Source organism: Anolis sagrei, chromosome 2, assembly GCF_037176765.1.
Source record: "Anolis sagrei isolate rAnoSag1 chromosome 2, rAnoSag1.mat, whole genome shotgun sequence".
NCBI lineage: Eukaryota > Metazoa > Chordata > Lepidosauria > Squamata > Dactyloidae > Anolis > Anolis sagrei.
The window spans coordinates 169,338,872-169,352,504 of NC_090022.1; the positions used below are offsets into that span (position 1 = coordinate 169,338,872).

Sequence of the window (13,633 nt, forward strand, 5' to 3'; positions counted from 1 at the left end):
TATATTATATTATATTGGCCACGGTGGTACACGCTCTGGTCACATACCGCCTTGACTACTGCAACGCTCTCTACGTGGGGCTGCCCTTGAAGACGGCCCAGAAGCTTCAGCTAGTCCAGCGCGCGGCAGCCATGTTACTAACAGGAGCAGGACGCAGGGAGCATACAACGCCCTTGTTGTTCCAGCTCCACTGGCTGCCGATCTGCTACCGGGCCCAATTTAAGGTGCTGGTGCTATCCTACAAAGCCCTAAACGGTTCCGGCCCAAAATACCTTTCGGACCGCATCTCGGCCTATGAGCCCACGAGGACCTTGAGATCGTCTGGGGAGGCCCTTCTCTCGATCCCACCTGCCTCACAGGCACGTCTGGCGGGGACGAGGGATAGGGCCTTCTCAGTGGTGGCCCCCCGGCTGTGGAACACCCTCCCTGTTGACATCAGACAGGCGCCCTCCCTTATGTCCTTCCGGAAGAGCCTGAAGACATGGCTATTCGAGAAGGCATTTAACTAAATACTACAGTAACTGGAAATGACAACTGGAACGGAATATAGACTAGGAGATTGGTTATGATTCTATGATAAGACGAAGCGGATTATTTTAGTGTAATTAGATGATAGTGTATTAGTGGTAATGTTGTTTTTGTCATTGTAGTTTATTGTAAAATATGTTTTTATATGTTGTACACCGCCGCGAGTCGCCCTAGGGCTGAGAGCGGCGGTTAACAAATGCAGCAAATAAATAAATAAATAAATAAATATTCGGGTCGGCTAATACTCGAGTATATACGGTATATAGATATATAAAAAATAAACTGCACCTTTTTCTTCCAGGAACAACTAAGAGAAGTGAGAACAAATCTACCAAAGCCTGACGTGAAGTTTGACTGAAACCTACTCCAGATCCAATCCCAAACTGCCACTTTTTCTCCAGGACAAATAGCAAAAGAGAGAGGAACATACAAAAAAAGGACATACCGCTAGCTTTCCAAGCCTGACCCAAAAAGAGTGTGGAATGACAACCATGAAGGCGTTTGTGTGCCATCCACAGGGTTTCCCTACTTTGGTGCTGTTTGTTCTCTGTTCCATGTTTCTTTTCCTACTCGTTGCAAGGCCTGAAAGGGAAATTTTTGAAGTTTCTCCACTGTTATTAAAATTATTCAATAATGCCCAAAGCAGTCCAGGGTCTGCACAGGCGCTTCAAAGCACCCCAGACTTTGAATGGGGATCTGCACTTAAAGAGGGGAAGGAGTCCAAATTCTTTGCCCTGCAATCTCCAACACCACCAACCGCAAGCACACGCCACCCCTTAGAGGTGGTCTATTCGGACGGGTATCCATTCCGTCTCAATGAACCAGATAAGTGCCAGAAGATATCGCCTTTCCTGGTCTTGTTTGTGATAACGGAGCCGCAAGATATTGTCAAAAGGGAAGCCATCCGGAAGACGTGGGGCAATGAGAACTCTGTGCCTGGCATCTCCATCCTTCGTCTCTTTTTGACCGGTGTCCATCCCCGCTTTGGATCCCCGCTGCAGAATCTGCTGGAAGAAGAGAGCTCCATCTATAGAGACATTGTCCAGCAGGACTTCCTAGACACCTACAACAACCTTACTCTGAAGACTCTGATGGGCATGGAGTGGATCAGCAAGTTCTGTCCCAATGCCTCGTACGTCATGAAAGCAGACAGCGATATCTTTCTGAATGTGGAGTACCTGGTGTCCAAGCTGCTACAGCCCCACCTGCCCCCCAAGAAAGACTACATGACGGGGTACATCTACAGAAACACAAAGCCAATTCGTAGCAAAGCCTACAAATGGTATGTGCCAAAGGAAGTGTATCCCAATGACACCTACCCACCTTACTGTGGAGGCCCTGGGTATGTGTTTTCTGCGGATTTGGCCCCGAAGATCTACAAGGTGGCTCAGACCATCAGAGTAATCAATATGGAAGATTCTTTCATGGGAATCTGCCTCCACGAACTGGGCATCAGTGTGACAAACAGCCCCTGGGGCCTCTTCAATGTCTACAAACTCACCTATGAGAAGTGTCGATTCTCTAAGGTCGTAGTTGTACATCACTTTGGGCCCCAGGAACTGCTGGAGATTTGGCCTCGCTTTCAGGATCGGAATGAAACTTGCAAGAGCTAAAGGTGCAGAGAAATGCTGGCAGGGAGGACTGACAACCACATGCAAACCAGCACATACAGCCTTAGCTATTTACACATGACCCAGGCCTGTAGCCAAGGGGGGGGGGGGCTTCAGGGGCTTCAGCCCCCCCCCCCCCCCAAATTCTCAGGGTGGTTTGCGAGAAGGTCTTACTTTTACATTATTTGAACTGTTATGTTTATTCATATCATGATCTGATCACAATGCTCAATATACCTCCTATGCATGGGGGTATTGGGATAACGATACAAAAGGTTTGCTAGGGTAGATCCTGAGCTCCCCCCCCCCCCAACCAAACTCAGCCCCTCCCCCAAATTAAACTCAGCCCCCCCCCCCCCAATAAAAATCCTGGCTATGGGCCTGCCCAAACATATGCTGCCAACTTTGCACACACAGATACATTAAAATGTGTTCTGTGATTGTGTCTCAATGTTATAACATCACTTAGCCTATTCCTCACTTAGCTTTTATGACTTCAGGAGGAAGTTTCTTACACATAGGTTACACTCTGTATTGTCGAAGGCTTTCATGGCCAGAATCACTGGGTTGTTGTAGGTTTTTTCGGGTTGTATGGACATGGTCTAGAGGCATTATCTCCTGACTTTTGCCTGCATCTATGGCAGTGGTCCTCAACCTTCCTAATGCTGTGACCCCTTAATACAGTTCCTCATGTTGTGGTGACCCCCAACCATAACATTGTTTTCATTGCTACTTCATAACAGTCATTTTACTACTGTTATAAATCATAATGTAAATATCCAATATGGTGAGGTTGAGTTTGTCATTTGGGAGTTGTAGTTGCTGGGATTTATAGTTTGCCTATAATCAAAGAGCATTCTGAACACAACCAGCGATGGAATTGAATCAAATTGGGCACACAGAACTCCCATGCCAACAGAAAACACTGGAAGGGTTTGGTGGGCATTGACCTTGAGTTTGGGAGTTGTAGTTCACCTATATTCAGATAGCACTGTGGACACAGGCAATGATGGATCTGGACCAAACTTGACACAAATACTCAATATGCCCAAATGTGAACACTGGTGGCGTCTGGGGAAAATAGACCTATACGTTTGGGAGTTGTAGTTGTTGGGATTTTTAATTCACTACAATTAAAGAACATTCTGAACTCCACCAGTGACAGAATTGGGTCAAACTTCCCGCATGGAATCCCCAACAGAAAATACTGTATTTTCTGATGATCTTTGGTGACCCCTCTGGCACCCCCTCAAAACCTCCTCAGGGGTCCTGACCCCCAGGTTGAGAAACACTGATCTATGGCAAGCATCCTCAGAGGTAGTGAGGTCTGTTGGAACTAGGAAAAAGGGTTTATATATCTGTATATATACCTAAAATTGCAACAGCACAACAACAGAGAGAAAGCAGGCAGGGGCATCTGATTACCTCTCAACAAAAGTTTGTTCCAGGCACAGTCAGCCCATTGTATGCTAATCAAGGTGGTCAGTTGAAACATTCACACCTAGCTCCAGCAGGCAAGAGTCCTTTGTCTCACCCTGGTCATTCCACAGGTATATAAACCCTTTTTCCTAGTTCCAACAGACCTCACTACCTCTGAGGATGCTTGCCATAGATGTAGGGGAATCGTCAGGAGAGAATGCCTCTAGACCATGGCCATACAGCCCAAAAAAACCTACACTCTGAATGCTAAAGAAACTTGGTTTCTTTAGCATTCAGATTCCCACCCTCTAGGACAGGGGTCCTCAAACTAAGGCCCGAGGGCCAAATATGGCCCTCCAAGGTCATTTACCCAGCCCTCGCTCAAGGTCAATCTAAGTCTGAAATTACTTTAAAGCACACAACAACAATCCTATCTCATCAGCCAAAAGCAGGCCCACATTTCCCATTGAAATAATAATAAGTTTATATTTGTTAAAATTGTTCTTCATTTTAATTATTGTATTAGGTTGTTGTAGGTTTTTTCGGGCTATATGGCCATGGTCTAGAGGCATTTTCTCCTGACGTTTCGCCTGCATCTATGGCAAGCATCCTCAGAGGTATGCTTGCCATAGATGCAGGCGAAACGTCAGGAGAAAATGCCTCTAGAACATGGCCATATATCCTGAAAAAACCTACAACAACCCAGTGATTCCAGCCATGAAAGCCTTCAACAATTATTGTATTGTTTCAAAGTGTTTTTGCACTACAAATAAGATATGTGCAGTGTGCATAGGAATTCATTCATGTTTTTTTTCAAATTATAATCCAGTCCTCCAACAATTTGAGGGACTGTGACCTGGCCCTCTGTTTAAAAAGTTTGAGGACCCCTGATCTAGGACTTTAACTTGGGTGCTTTTTTCAACTTCTTCTGGACTCTGTCTGTACAAAGGACACGTTTACACAGTGACAGGGCCAAGCCAACAGCCTCGAAACTCCAGAACCGTTTCCTTATTTGAAAATGACCAACATCCTGGCCTTGGAGAAAGGTAGACTGTGATGTGCGATCACACACCGGGACTCCTATTCATGTTTCTTGGTTCTTTTGGAACCAGTAATCGAAAAACAAAAGACAAAACAGAGCTGCAATCTCATCAGCAGCCTTTGCTCACAACGTTTTGGCAGGTGTGTATGGTGCTTTGGGATGGAAAACACACAAGCAGAAAAGTGCCTTTTGAAGTGTGTCAAATGTTTTTTCTACCACTGGTGACAAGAGGCTGAGTAAAGGCATTTCGGATGAACTAGATATACATACATGTGATATAGGCTGTTGATGAATATTTTGTTTACAGTGATACTAAGAGTTTGCTTGATAATTTATTTAATAGTATTTATAATGTGCTCACATCTAGAGATTTCAAAGCTGCTCGCAAAAATCAATAAAAGATTTAAATTGTCAAAATGTGAAATCAAGGTTCTGTACAAGCTAATAAAAATATACTGAAAGGTTTTCACGAGTAATTTTTTAACACAAGTCTTTTTAAAAAAATGGTTACTACTTGCCTAATCTCAGAGATCATAGAATCACAGAATCGTAGAGTTGGAAGAGACCTCATGGGCCATCTAGTCCAACCCCCTTCCATAAAGGAAAATCCCAAATCAAAATAACGCTGACAGATGGCCACTCAGCCTGTTTGCAAGCCTCCAAGGAAGGTGCTTCCACTACACTCCAAGGCAGAGAGTTCCACTGTTGAACACCTCTAATATGAGATAAATAGGGAACTCATATAGGTTTTTTCAGGCTATATGGCCATGTTCTAGAGGCATTCTCTCCTGACGTTTTGCCTGCATCTATGACAAGCATCCTCAGAGGTTGTGAGCATTCTTTTGGAACCAGTAATTGAAAAAACCAAAATCCCATTGGCTCTTTTTGCCTCCACATCACATTGTTGGCTCATGTTTAACTAGTTGTCCATGAGGACTCCAAGATCTTTTTCACACGTACTGCTCTCGAGCCACACATCCCCCATTCTGTATCTTTGCATTTCATTTTTTCTACCTAAGTGGAGTATCTTGCATTTGTCCCTGTTGAACTTCATTTTGTTAGTTTTGGTCCATCTCTCTAATCTGTTAAGATGGTTTTGAATCCTGCTCCTATCCTCTGGAGTATTGGCTATCCCTCCCAATTTGGTGTCGTCTGCAAATTTGATGATCATGCCTTCTAAGTCTTCATATAAGTCATTCATAAAGATGTTGAACAGGAACGGGCCCAGGACGGAACCTCGCTTGTGGCTCTCCGCTTGTCACTTCTTTCCAGGAATTTTTTTTTGTCGTGTCAGGAGCGACCTGAGAAACTGCAAGTCGCTTCTAGTGTGAGAGAATTGGCCGTCTGCAAGGACATTGTCCAGGGGGCGCCTGGATGATTTGATGTTTTTATCATCCTTGTGGGATGCTTCTCTCATGTCCCCACATGAGGAGCTGGAGCTGATAGAGGGAGCTCATCCACCTCTCCCCGGATTCGAACCTGCGACCTGTTGGTCTTCAGTCCTGCCGGCACAGGGGTTTAACCCACTGCACCACTGGGGGCTCCCTTTCCAGGATGAAGAGGAAGCATTGGTGAGCACCCTCTGGGTTCATCCGCTTAACAGACAAACCCAGAGTCATACTCTGTTTAAATGCCTTCAGAGGAGACTCCACCACACTCCCATGCAGAAGTGTATTGTACAGCGCATTATCAGCTTTTGCAATACTTAATTTTAAGTGTTGGGTCCATGCCCCTGATGCCACAAAAAGACCTAAGTATTTAAATGTCCTAACTTGCTCCACTTTGCACCCGTCAAGGTGCCAGTTGGAAGCCGTAGCTTTCTTACCAAAAACCATTATTTTGGATTTTTCTTTATTTATACTCTGGTTACTCTTCAGATCGAAGTGTATTGTACTGTTGACCAGCGCCTTCTAAAATGAAGTTTCTGGATGTTTAGGTGAAATTGCTTTTCCTGTAGTTTGAATCCGTTGCTCCATGCCTGTCTCTGGAGCATCATAAAACAAGCTTTCACTAAATCCCACTGTGACAAACTTTCCAAAATTTAAACACAGTTCACATGCCCCTTCTCAGATTTCTTTTTCTAAGCTAAACATTCCCAGCATAGAATCATAGAATCAAAGAGTTGGAAGAGACCTCATGGGCCATCCAGTCCAACCTCCTGCCAAGAAGCAGGAATTTTGAATTCAAATCACCCTTGACAGACGGCCATCCAGCCTCTGTTTAAAAGCTTCCAAAGAAGGAGCCTCCACCACACTCCGAGGCAGAGAATTCTACTGCTGAACGGCTCTCACAGTCAGGAAGTTCCTCCTCGTGTTCAGATGGAATCTCCTCTCTTGTAGTTTGAAGCCATTGTTTCGTGTCCTAGTCTCCAGGGCAGCAGAAAACTAGGACGCGCACCTTAAGCTGTGCCTCAGACCTTGCCTTCCAGACCTTTTCGCCTTTTGATTGGCCTCCTCTTGAGATATTCCAGCTTGTAAATATCCTTCTTAAACTGTGGTGTCCAGATTCGGACAAAGTAGTCCATGTGAGAAAAGAATGAAGAAGAGTGCACTGGCTTTTTAAACATTGGCGTACAAATAAATTTAAGCAATTCAACACCATTTAAAGCATAAAAATAATGCAAACCTTTTAAAAAACATGTTATTTAGCAAGCTAAAAACAAATCTGGAAGGTGAAAACAGGAAATGAAGCGCCTGACTCATAAGTGAAGTTGATTAAAAACAGAAGAAAAAAATCTATGACAAACTAAAGCACTATTTTTTAAAATGTGGGACAATTTCGGAAGAGAGCTAGAGGTACAATAATGTAGCAACACCTAGTGGTAAAAACTGTATTACTGCCTTTTTTTCAGCCCAATAAGATTAGGTAAATCTCAGCTCAAGTACATTGAGATTATCAGTAGCTCTCGGGTATCTTGCTGGCACGAACAAGGTGTTATTGATCTCTCATGTTTGTAATGAAACAGGTCTGGCAGATATTTCATTCTATTGAATGTGTGAAGCACAGCAAGCACAATATGAATCCACACACCAGCACAAGGAAGGTTAATCAAAAGATGGTTTTCTGTCTCCCTGCTTCCCCCCCCCCCCCCCGAGGTGGAATGGGAGAAAAATTTAATAAGCAGAAACACTTGTGTATTTTTATCAATAATAATAATAATAATAATAATAATAATAATAATAAACCTTTATTTGTACCCCGCTACCATCTCCCAAAGGACTCGGTGCGGCTTACATTTATTTATTTATCTATTTATTTACTTTGCTTCTATACCGCAGTTCTCAGCCCGGAGGCGACTCACCGCGGTTCACAACACACAAAAACAGCAAAAATTCAATGCACTAATATAAAAACAGTTAACGACCTAATCTAATACACAGTTAATACACAATTACTATAATAACCATTCACTAACGTCGCATCACTAAAAACACGATCGATTCGTCATCCATTGTTCCATTCCTATGTCATTATCAATCATTGCACTAATTATTCGAATGCCTGTGCAAATAACCAGGTCTTTACTTTTTTGCGGAATACCATTAGAGATGGTGCCAATCTAATGTCTGTAGGAAGGGTGCTCCACAGCCGGGGAGCCACCACCGAGAAGGCCCTATCTCTCGTCCCCGCCAGCCATGCTTGTGAGGCTGGCAGGATCGAGAGCAGGGCCTCCCCGGAAGATCTCAAAGTCCTGGTGGGTTCATAGGCCGAGATGCGGTCGGATAGGTAGCTTGGGCTGGAACCGTTTAGGGCTTTAAAGGTCAACGCCAGCACTTTGAATCGAGCCCAGTAGCAAATCGGTAGCCAGTGGAGTTGGCGCAACAGGGGGGTTGTATGCTTACATGAGGCCGAGCCCAAATACAATAGTAAAATCAATAACAACAGCAACAAAATAACTCAAAAAACAAAGCAATAACATTAACAACACACAATGACGCAATTAAAATCAATGGCAGGGCCAAATGTCATAATTAAAATTAAAAATTAACTGATTTATGAGGCCATAAAGAAGACTCCAGCAAAAGCATTCCAGCGGGGAAGCATGCGGGGAATGCGGAAGTGCTTCATCAGCGTCGCAGATGGACGATGAAAGCGACAGCTCCCCTGGCGGCCAGAAAAAGTTAAATAGCCTCTGTGTATGTCTGTACATGTTTGTATGTCAAAAATTGGCATTGAATGTTTGCCATATATGTGTACACTGTAATCCGCCCTGAGTCCCCTGCGGGGTGAGAAGGGCGGAATATAAAAGCTGTAAATAAATAAATAAATAAAAAGTGCTGGGCGAGACCAGGTGGAGTGTTTGGAGGGGGATGGGCATGCAGATATCCTAGATTTCTGATAAAGTGCGTTGGGACATAATGCTAGGAGTTTCCTTATTCTGGGAAGGCACACTGGAACAACCACGACCATGACCGTTCACATATCAAGTATTTCTATTTTCATGTTTCATGGCTCTGCTTTGAATAATAGTTTTCTCTTTTAGTACTTTTTAAATTTTATAGTTATGTATATTCTGGAGTGAGATGAATCTCCCGCAGAACCCAGCCCAAGTAAAATTGTATTATTATTATTATTATTATTATTATTATTATTATTATTATTATTATTATACTATATTTATACCCTGCCCTTCTCACCCCTAGGGGGACTCAGGGTGGCTTGCAGACCATGGCAAATTCAAAGCCACATTACATATCTATATAAATAAAAATGTAATGTTCGTTTGTGGTATTCAAAGAACTCAAAAACCACTGGACGAATTGACACCAAATTTGGACACAAGACACCTAACAACCCAATGTATGTCCTTCACTCAAAAAAAAATAAGATTTTCTAATTTGGGAGTTGTAGTTGTTGAGATGTATAGTTCACCTACAATCAAAGAGCATTCTGAACCCCACCAACAACAGAATGGGGCCAAACTTAGCATATAGTTCTCCCATGACCAACAGAAAATACTGGAAGGGTTTGGAGGGGAGTGCCCTTTGGTTTTGGAGTTCTAGTTCACCTACATCCAGAGAGCACTGTGGACTCAAACAGTGATGGATCTGGACCAAACTCTACCGAATACTCCATATGCCCAAATGTTAACACTGGTAGAGTTTGGGGAAAATAGAACCTTGACATTTGGGAGTCGTAGTTGCTGGGATTTATACTTCACCTACAATCAGAGCATTCTGAACCTCACCAACGATAGAATTGGGCAAAATCTCCCACACAGAACTGCCATATGGGCCACAGCAACACGTGGCAGGGGACGACTAGTATCTATATAAATAAAAATGTAATGTTCGTTTGTGGTATTCACAGAACTCAAAAACCACTGGACGAATTGACACCAAATTTGGACATAAGACGCCTAACAACCCAATGTATGTCCTTCACTCAAAAATTTTTGATTGTGTCATTTGGGAGTTGTAGTTGCTGGGATTTATAGTTCACCTACAATCACAGAGCATTCTGAACCCGGCCAATGATAGAATTGGGCCAAACCTCCCACACATGAGAACCCTCATGTGGGCCACAGCAACGCGTGGCAGGGGCTAGGCAGGGATAAAATGTCTATTTTTTATCTTCCAGAAGGTTCCGAAAGCTGTACTGTGCAGGTGCAGAGATACCAAATGTGCGATTCACAGTTGAATTTGACAGGAAATAACTGTGTTCCCCTGAAATTTCTTGATAGTGATGTTAATCTGCTATCAGAAAAGAAAAAAAACTGTGACATCTTAAAAAAACTCAATTTATTATTGCACATGCAATCAACTGTTTGTTTAACTCAGTACTACAAGAAATGATCTATGGATCAGTGTCAAGTCCGCAAATTATCAGCCTCTACCTGGCTTGTAAGTTTCCAGTCAAGAAAAAAAGATGGCTAATAAGAAAAAGATATGTTAGTGATGCCATGTAAGAAAAAAATATGGCAGACTTGAAAAAATGCCCTCCACATTAGGTAGCCTGAAAAACACTGATTTAAACCCCTTACCATGGCTTTAAAGCTTTCATTTCTTAACAGGAAGCTAACATTCATACTATACTTCACTTCAGTGCCACATTATCTGTAACTTTTAGTTATCTTACATTAAGTCATCCCAACCGTGAATTGCAATAGTGTTTCTTCTTAGTAATGAGCTGCATTACATTGGTTATAATGGGCCGACTAATTATTACGTGAGCTTAGTTTCTGTGATACACGAAGAGCTTTGATTACTATAGAATCACACTTTTGTTTGTCATGTCAGGAGCAACTTGAGAAACTGCAAGTTGCTTCTGGTGTGAGAGAATTGGCCGTCTGCAAGGACATTGCCCAGAGGACGCCTGGATGATTTGATGTTTTTATCATCCTTGTGGGAGGCTTCTCTCATGTCCACGCATGAGGAGCTGGAGCTGATAGCCTCTCCCTGGATTCGAACCTGCGACCTGTCAGTCTTCAGTCCTGCCGGCACAGGGGTTTAACCCACTGCGCCACCGGGGGCTCCATTAGAATCACACTGGAGGAAACTGATGCCTAGAGAAGTGTTCCCTTTAGACCTCAACACAATTCTATGGATATTCTGCAAGAAGTTGACCACAAAACTGTGCTGTAGGCCGAGAAAGAACACTTCTCTAGGCACTACTAGGCCCTCCAGTTTGATTCTATGGTATGCTTCAGCAGGAAGCTCAAGACATTGTTTATTTTCTGGTAAGAAAAATAGGGCTCCAGATTGTACATGAAAATTATATCACATGAAGGGTCCTGGAACAGATCCCTTGTGTAATACGGAGGGGTGTGCTGTAATTTAAAGCATCTTAAATAGGCTACATAATGCAGAATCCAGAAGCCCACCTACACTTCTAAGGGTTGCCCTTACAGATTTGTCCTGTGCAATCAGTAAAATCTAGAGAAAAATTTCAAAGAAAACAAGAGCCACTTGATGCTACTGTTTTTCATCCTTCCATTTTCTCTCTCAGTTCAATCACACAATTGTTGGGGTTTTTTTTCTTCAAATTTAAGACTCTAAAAAGGATGTTCAAGATTCTACTTCTAAGACAACATAAGTGAAAAAGATTTTATATTAAAAAAGAAGTCAATGCCACATGACCATACTGACTGCCCACCCTCTAGACTTTTCAGGTGATATTTTGGTAAAATATATCCAAAAATACTAGTATATAACTATCTAATAGCATTCCTTCAAGAATGAGGCTGCAGTAAACAAGCAATCTTTTCATCAGTCAGGGCAGAGGTGTCAAACTTGTGGCTCTCCAGATGTTTGGGAGTCCAACTCCCAGAAGACCTAGCCTGCTTTATCTAACGGCCAGGAATTCTGGAAGCTGAGGTTGAAAATACCTGGAGGGCCACAAATTTGACACTACTGCGTTAGGAAATAGTATCTCGGCAGAGTTAAGAATCCAGGCAGACGCATGAAGAGTTTGTGTTTATTTGTCTACATTCAGCATAATCCAGATGTGCTGTCTGAATGACCCAGACATACAAAACCCAATCTTTCCCACAAGTTTTAAAATAAAGTCCTCACTTATAAAACTGAAAAACACTAAAGCATTAAAATACAGAAAGCTCGTTTAAATTCACTTCACAAAAGCATTAGCAGAAGATATCCCTTATCTATTTAAAGCCATGCTGTGTTAAACACTTGAACATCATTTAAACAGAAAAGGGATAATGAACTCAAATTCTATATAGACAAAAAAGTTGAAATGGTAAACTAACAAACCATTAAATACACCATTAAATGTCCAAAATACAGCTAAGTATGGAATTACAAGGTACTCAACCATTAGTGACTGATATCACAAAGAGCACTGCAACATGGAAACGGGGTTTACATGTTTACTGTGATGAAATAAAACTCAATATTCAAAGGGTATGCAAGTTTAGAAGATAAAAGCTTCACACCCATCATAAGAGACTGGTTTATCTATATTGATAGTTCATGCTGTGGTCATTTCTGCCATATCCAGCCTGGGGGGCCTGATAGGAATTCGGAGGTCCGCTGTAATTCTGGTTTGCAGCTGGGGCATTGTAGTTTGACTGAGAATATCCACCTAGGAAAAAAGGGGAAGGGGTCACTTTAATACAGCACCATGATTACCACAAGCTACAGTCTTTAACAACCATCATATGCACAAAAAAAGTTGAAAAAAAAGACTACTCCCCCCAAATCTGGAGAACCACAGAGATCACGAGGCCTTTCACTGTGCCATACACTGCCCCAAATTTCTCTTGCAAGCTCTCAGGATTTGGGGGGGATATTTATTTATTTATTTATTTACTGTATTTGTATATCGCCTTTCTCAGCCATATCGTCGACTCAAGGCGCTTTCCAACAAAACAGTATACATGGTATCACAACACAATTAAAAACATTACAATTACATAAACCATAACAGCAATAAAAATAACATGGACTATTCACACACCAGGCTTTGAAGCCTTGTAATAATTTGGGAACCCTTATAATAAATTGTCTAAAGCACATAAGCCCAATACAACAGAGCTTATCACGAAAAACATATCTGAAACATAATCAACATATAACAATCTAATTTCAAAAAAATAGAGTATAAAAACAACCATGAAATGAATCAGAAACAAATCTCACTAACCAGAACCAGGAATAAGATGGGCAAGATCAGAAATTAGGAAGGGCTGCACATGGGCTTGTGCAAATAGCATATTATAGGGCCAGGGCTGCAGAAAAGTGCTGAGCTCACTCTAACGGTCAATTGGAGCTGGGTGTTCATGGACAGGGGCCTAATCATTCTCAAACACACTGGAACATCCAGGTTTTGAAGTCTTTAAGGAAGGTGGACAGAGTGGGTGCTAATCTAATCTCCCTAGGGAGGGAATTCCAAAGCGGGGGGGGGGGGGGCTCTCTTTCATCCCCACCGTGCTTGTAATAGTGGCGGGAGCGAGAGGAAGGCCTCCCTGGCAGATCTTAAGGCCCGCGCCGGTTCATAGGGGAAAATGCGGTCGCAAAAGTAATAATAATATAATAATAATAAACCTTTATTTATACCCCGCTAACATCTCCCG

The 13,633-nt window shown here is 42.5% G+C and overlaps 2 protein-coding genes across 5 annotated transcripts in view; one reads left to right on the top strand and one right to left on the bottom strand.

Moving 5' to 3' along the window:
* Positions 1-1,000: 1,000 nt before the first annotated feature.
* LOC132766550 (beta-1,3-galactosyltransferase 1-like) lies at positions 1,001-2,226 on the top strand. The gene has a single exon (XM_060760896.2). It carries the CDS (start codon positions 1,011-1,013, stop codon positions 2,139-2,141), a length of 1,131 nt encoding a protein of 376 aa, XP_060616879.2. The 5' UTR covers positions 1,001-1,010; the 3' UTR covers positions 2,142-2,226.
* A 9,773-nt stretch (positions 2,227-11,999) lies between these two features.
* ILF3 (interleukin enhancer binding factor 3) overlaps positions 12,000-13,633 on the bottom strand; it is a 31,387-nt gene continuing 29,753 nt past the window's right edge. For all 4 annotated transcript variants that reach the window (XM_067464084.1, XM_060763488.2, XM_060763491.2 and 1 more), the window contains one exon: positions 12,000-12,642. In XM_067464084.1, the coding sequence (XP_067320185.1) occupies positions 12,512-12,642 (131 nt within the window). In that variant the 3' untranslated portion in view covers positions 12,000-12,511. The remainder of the gene's footprint in view (positions 12,643-13,633) is intronic.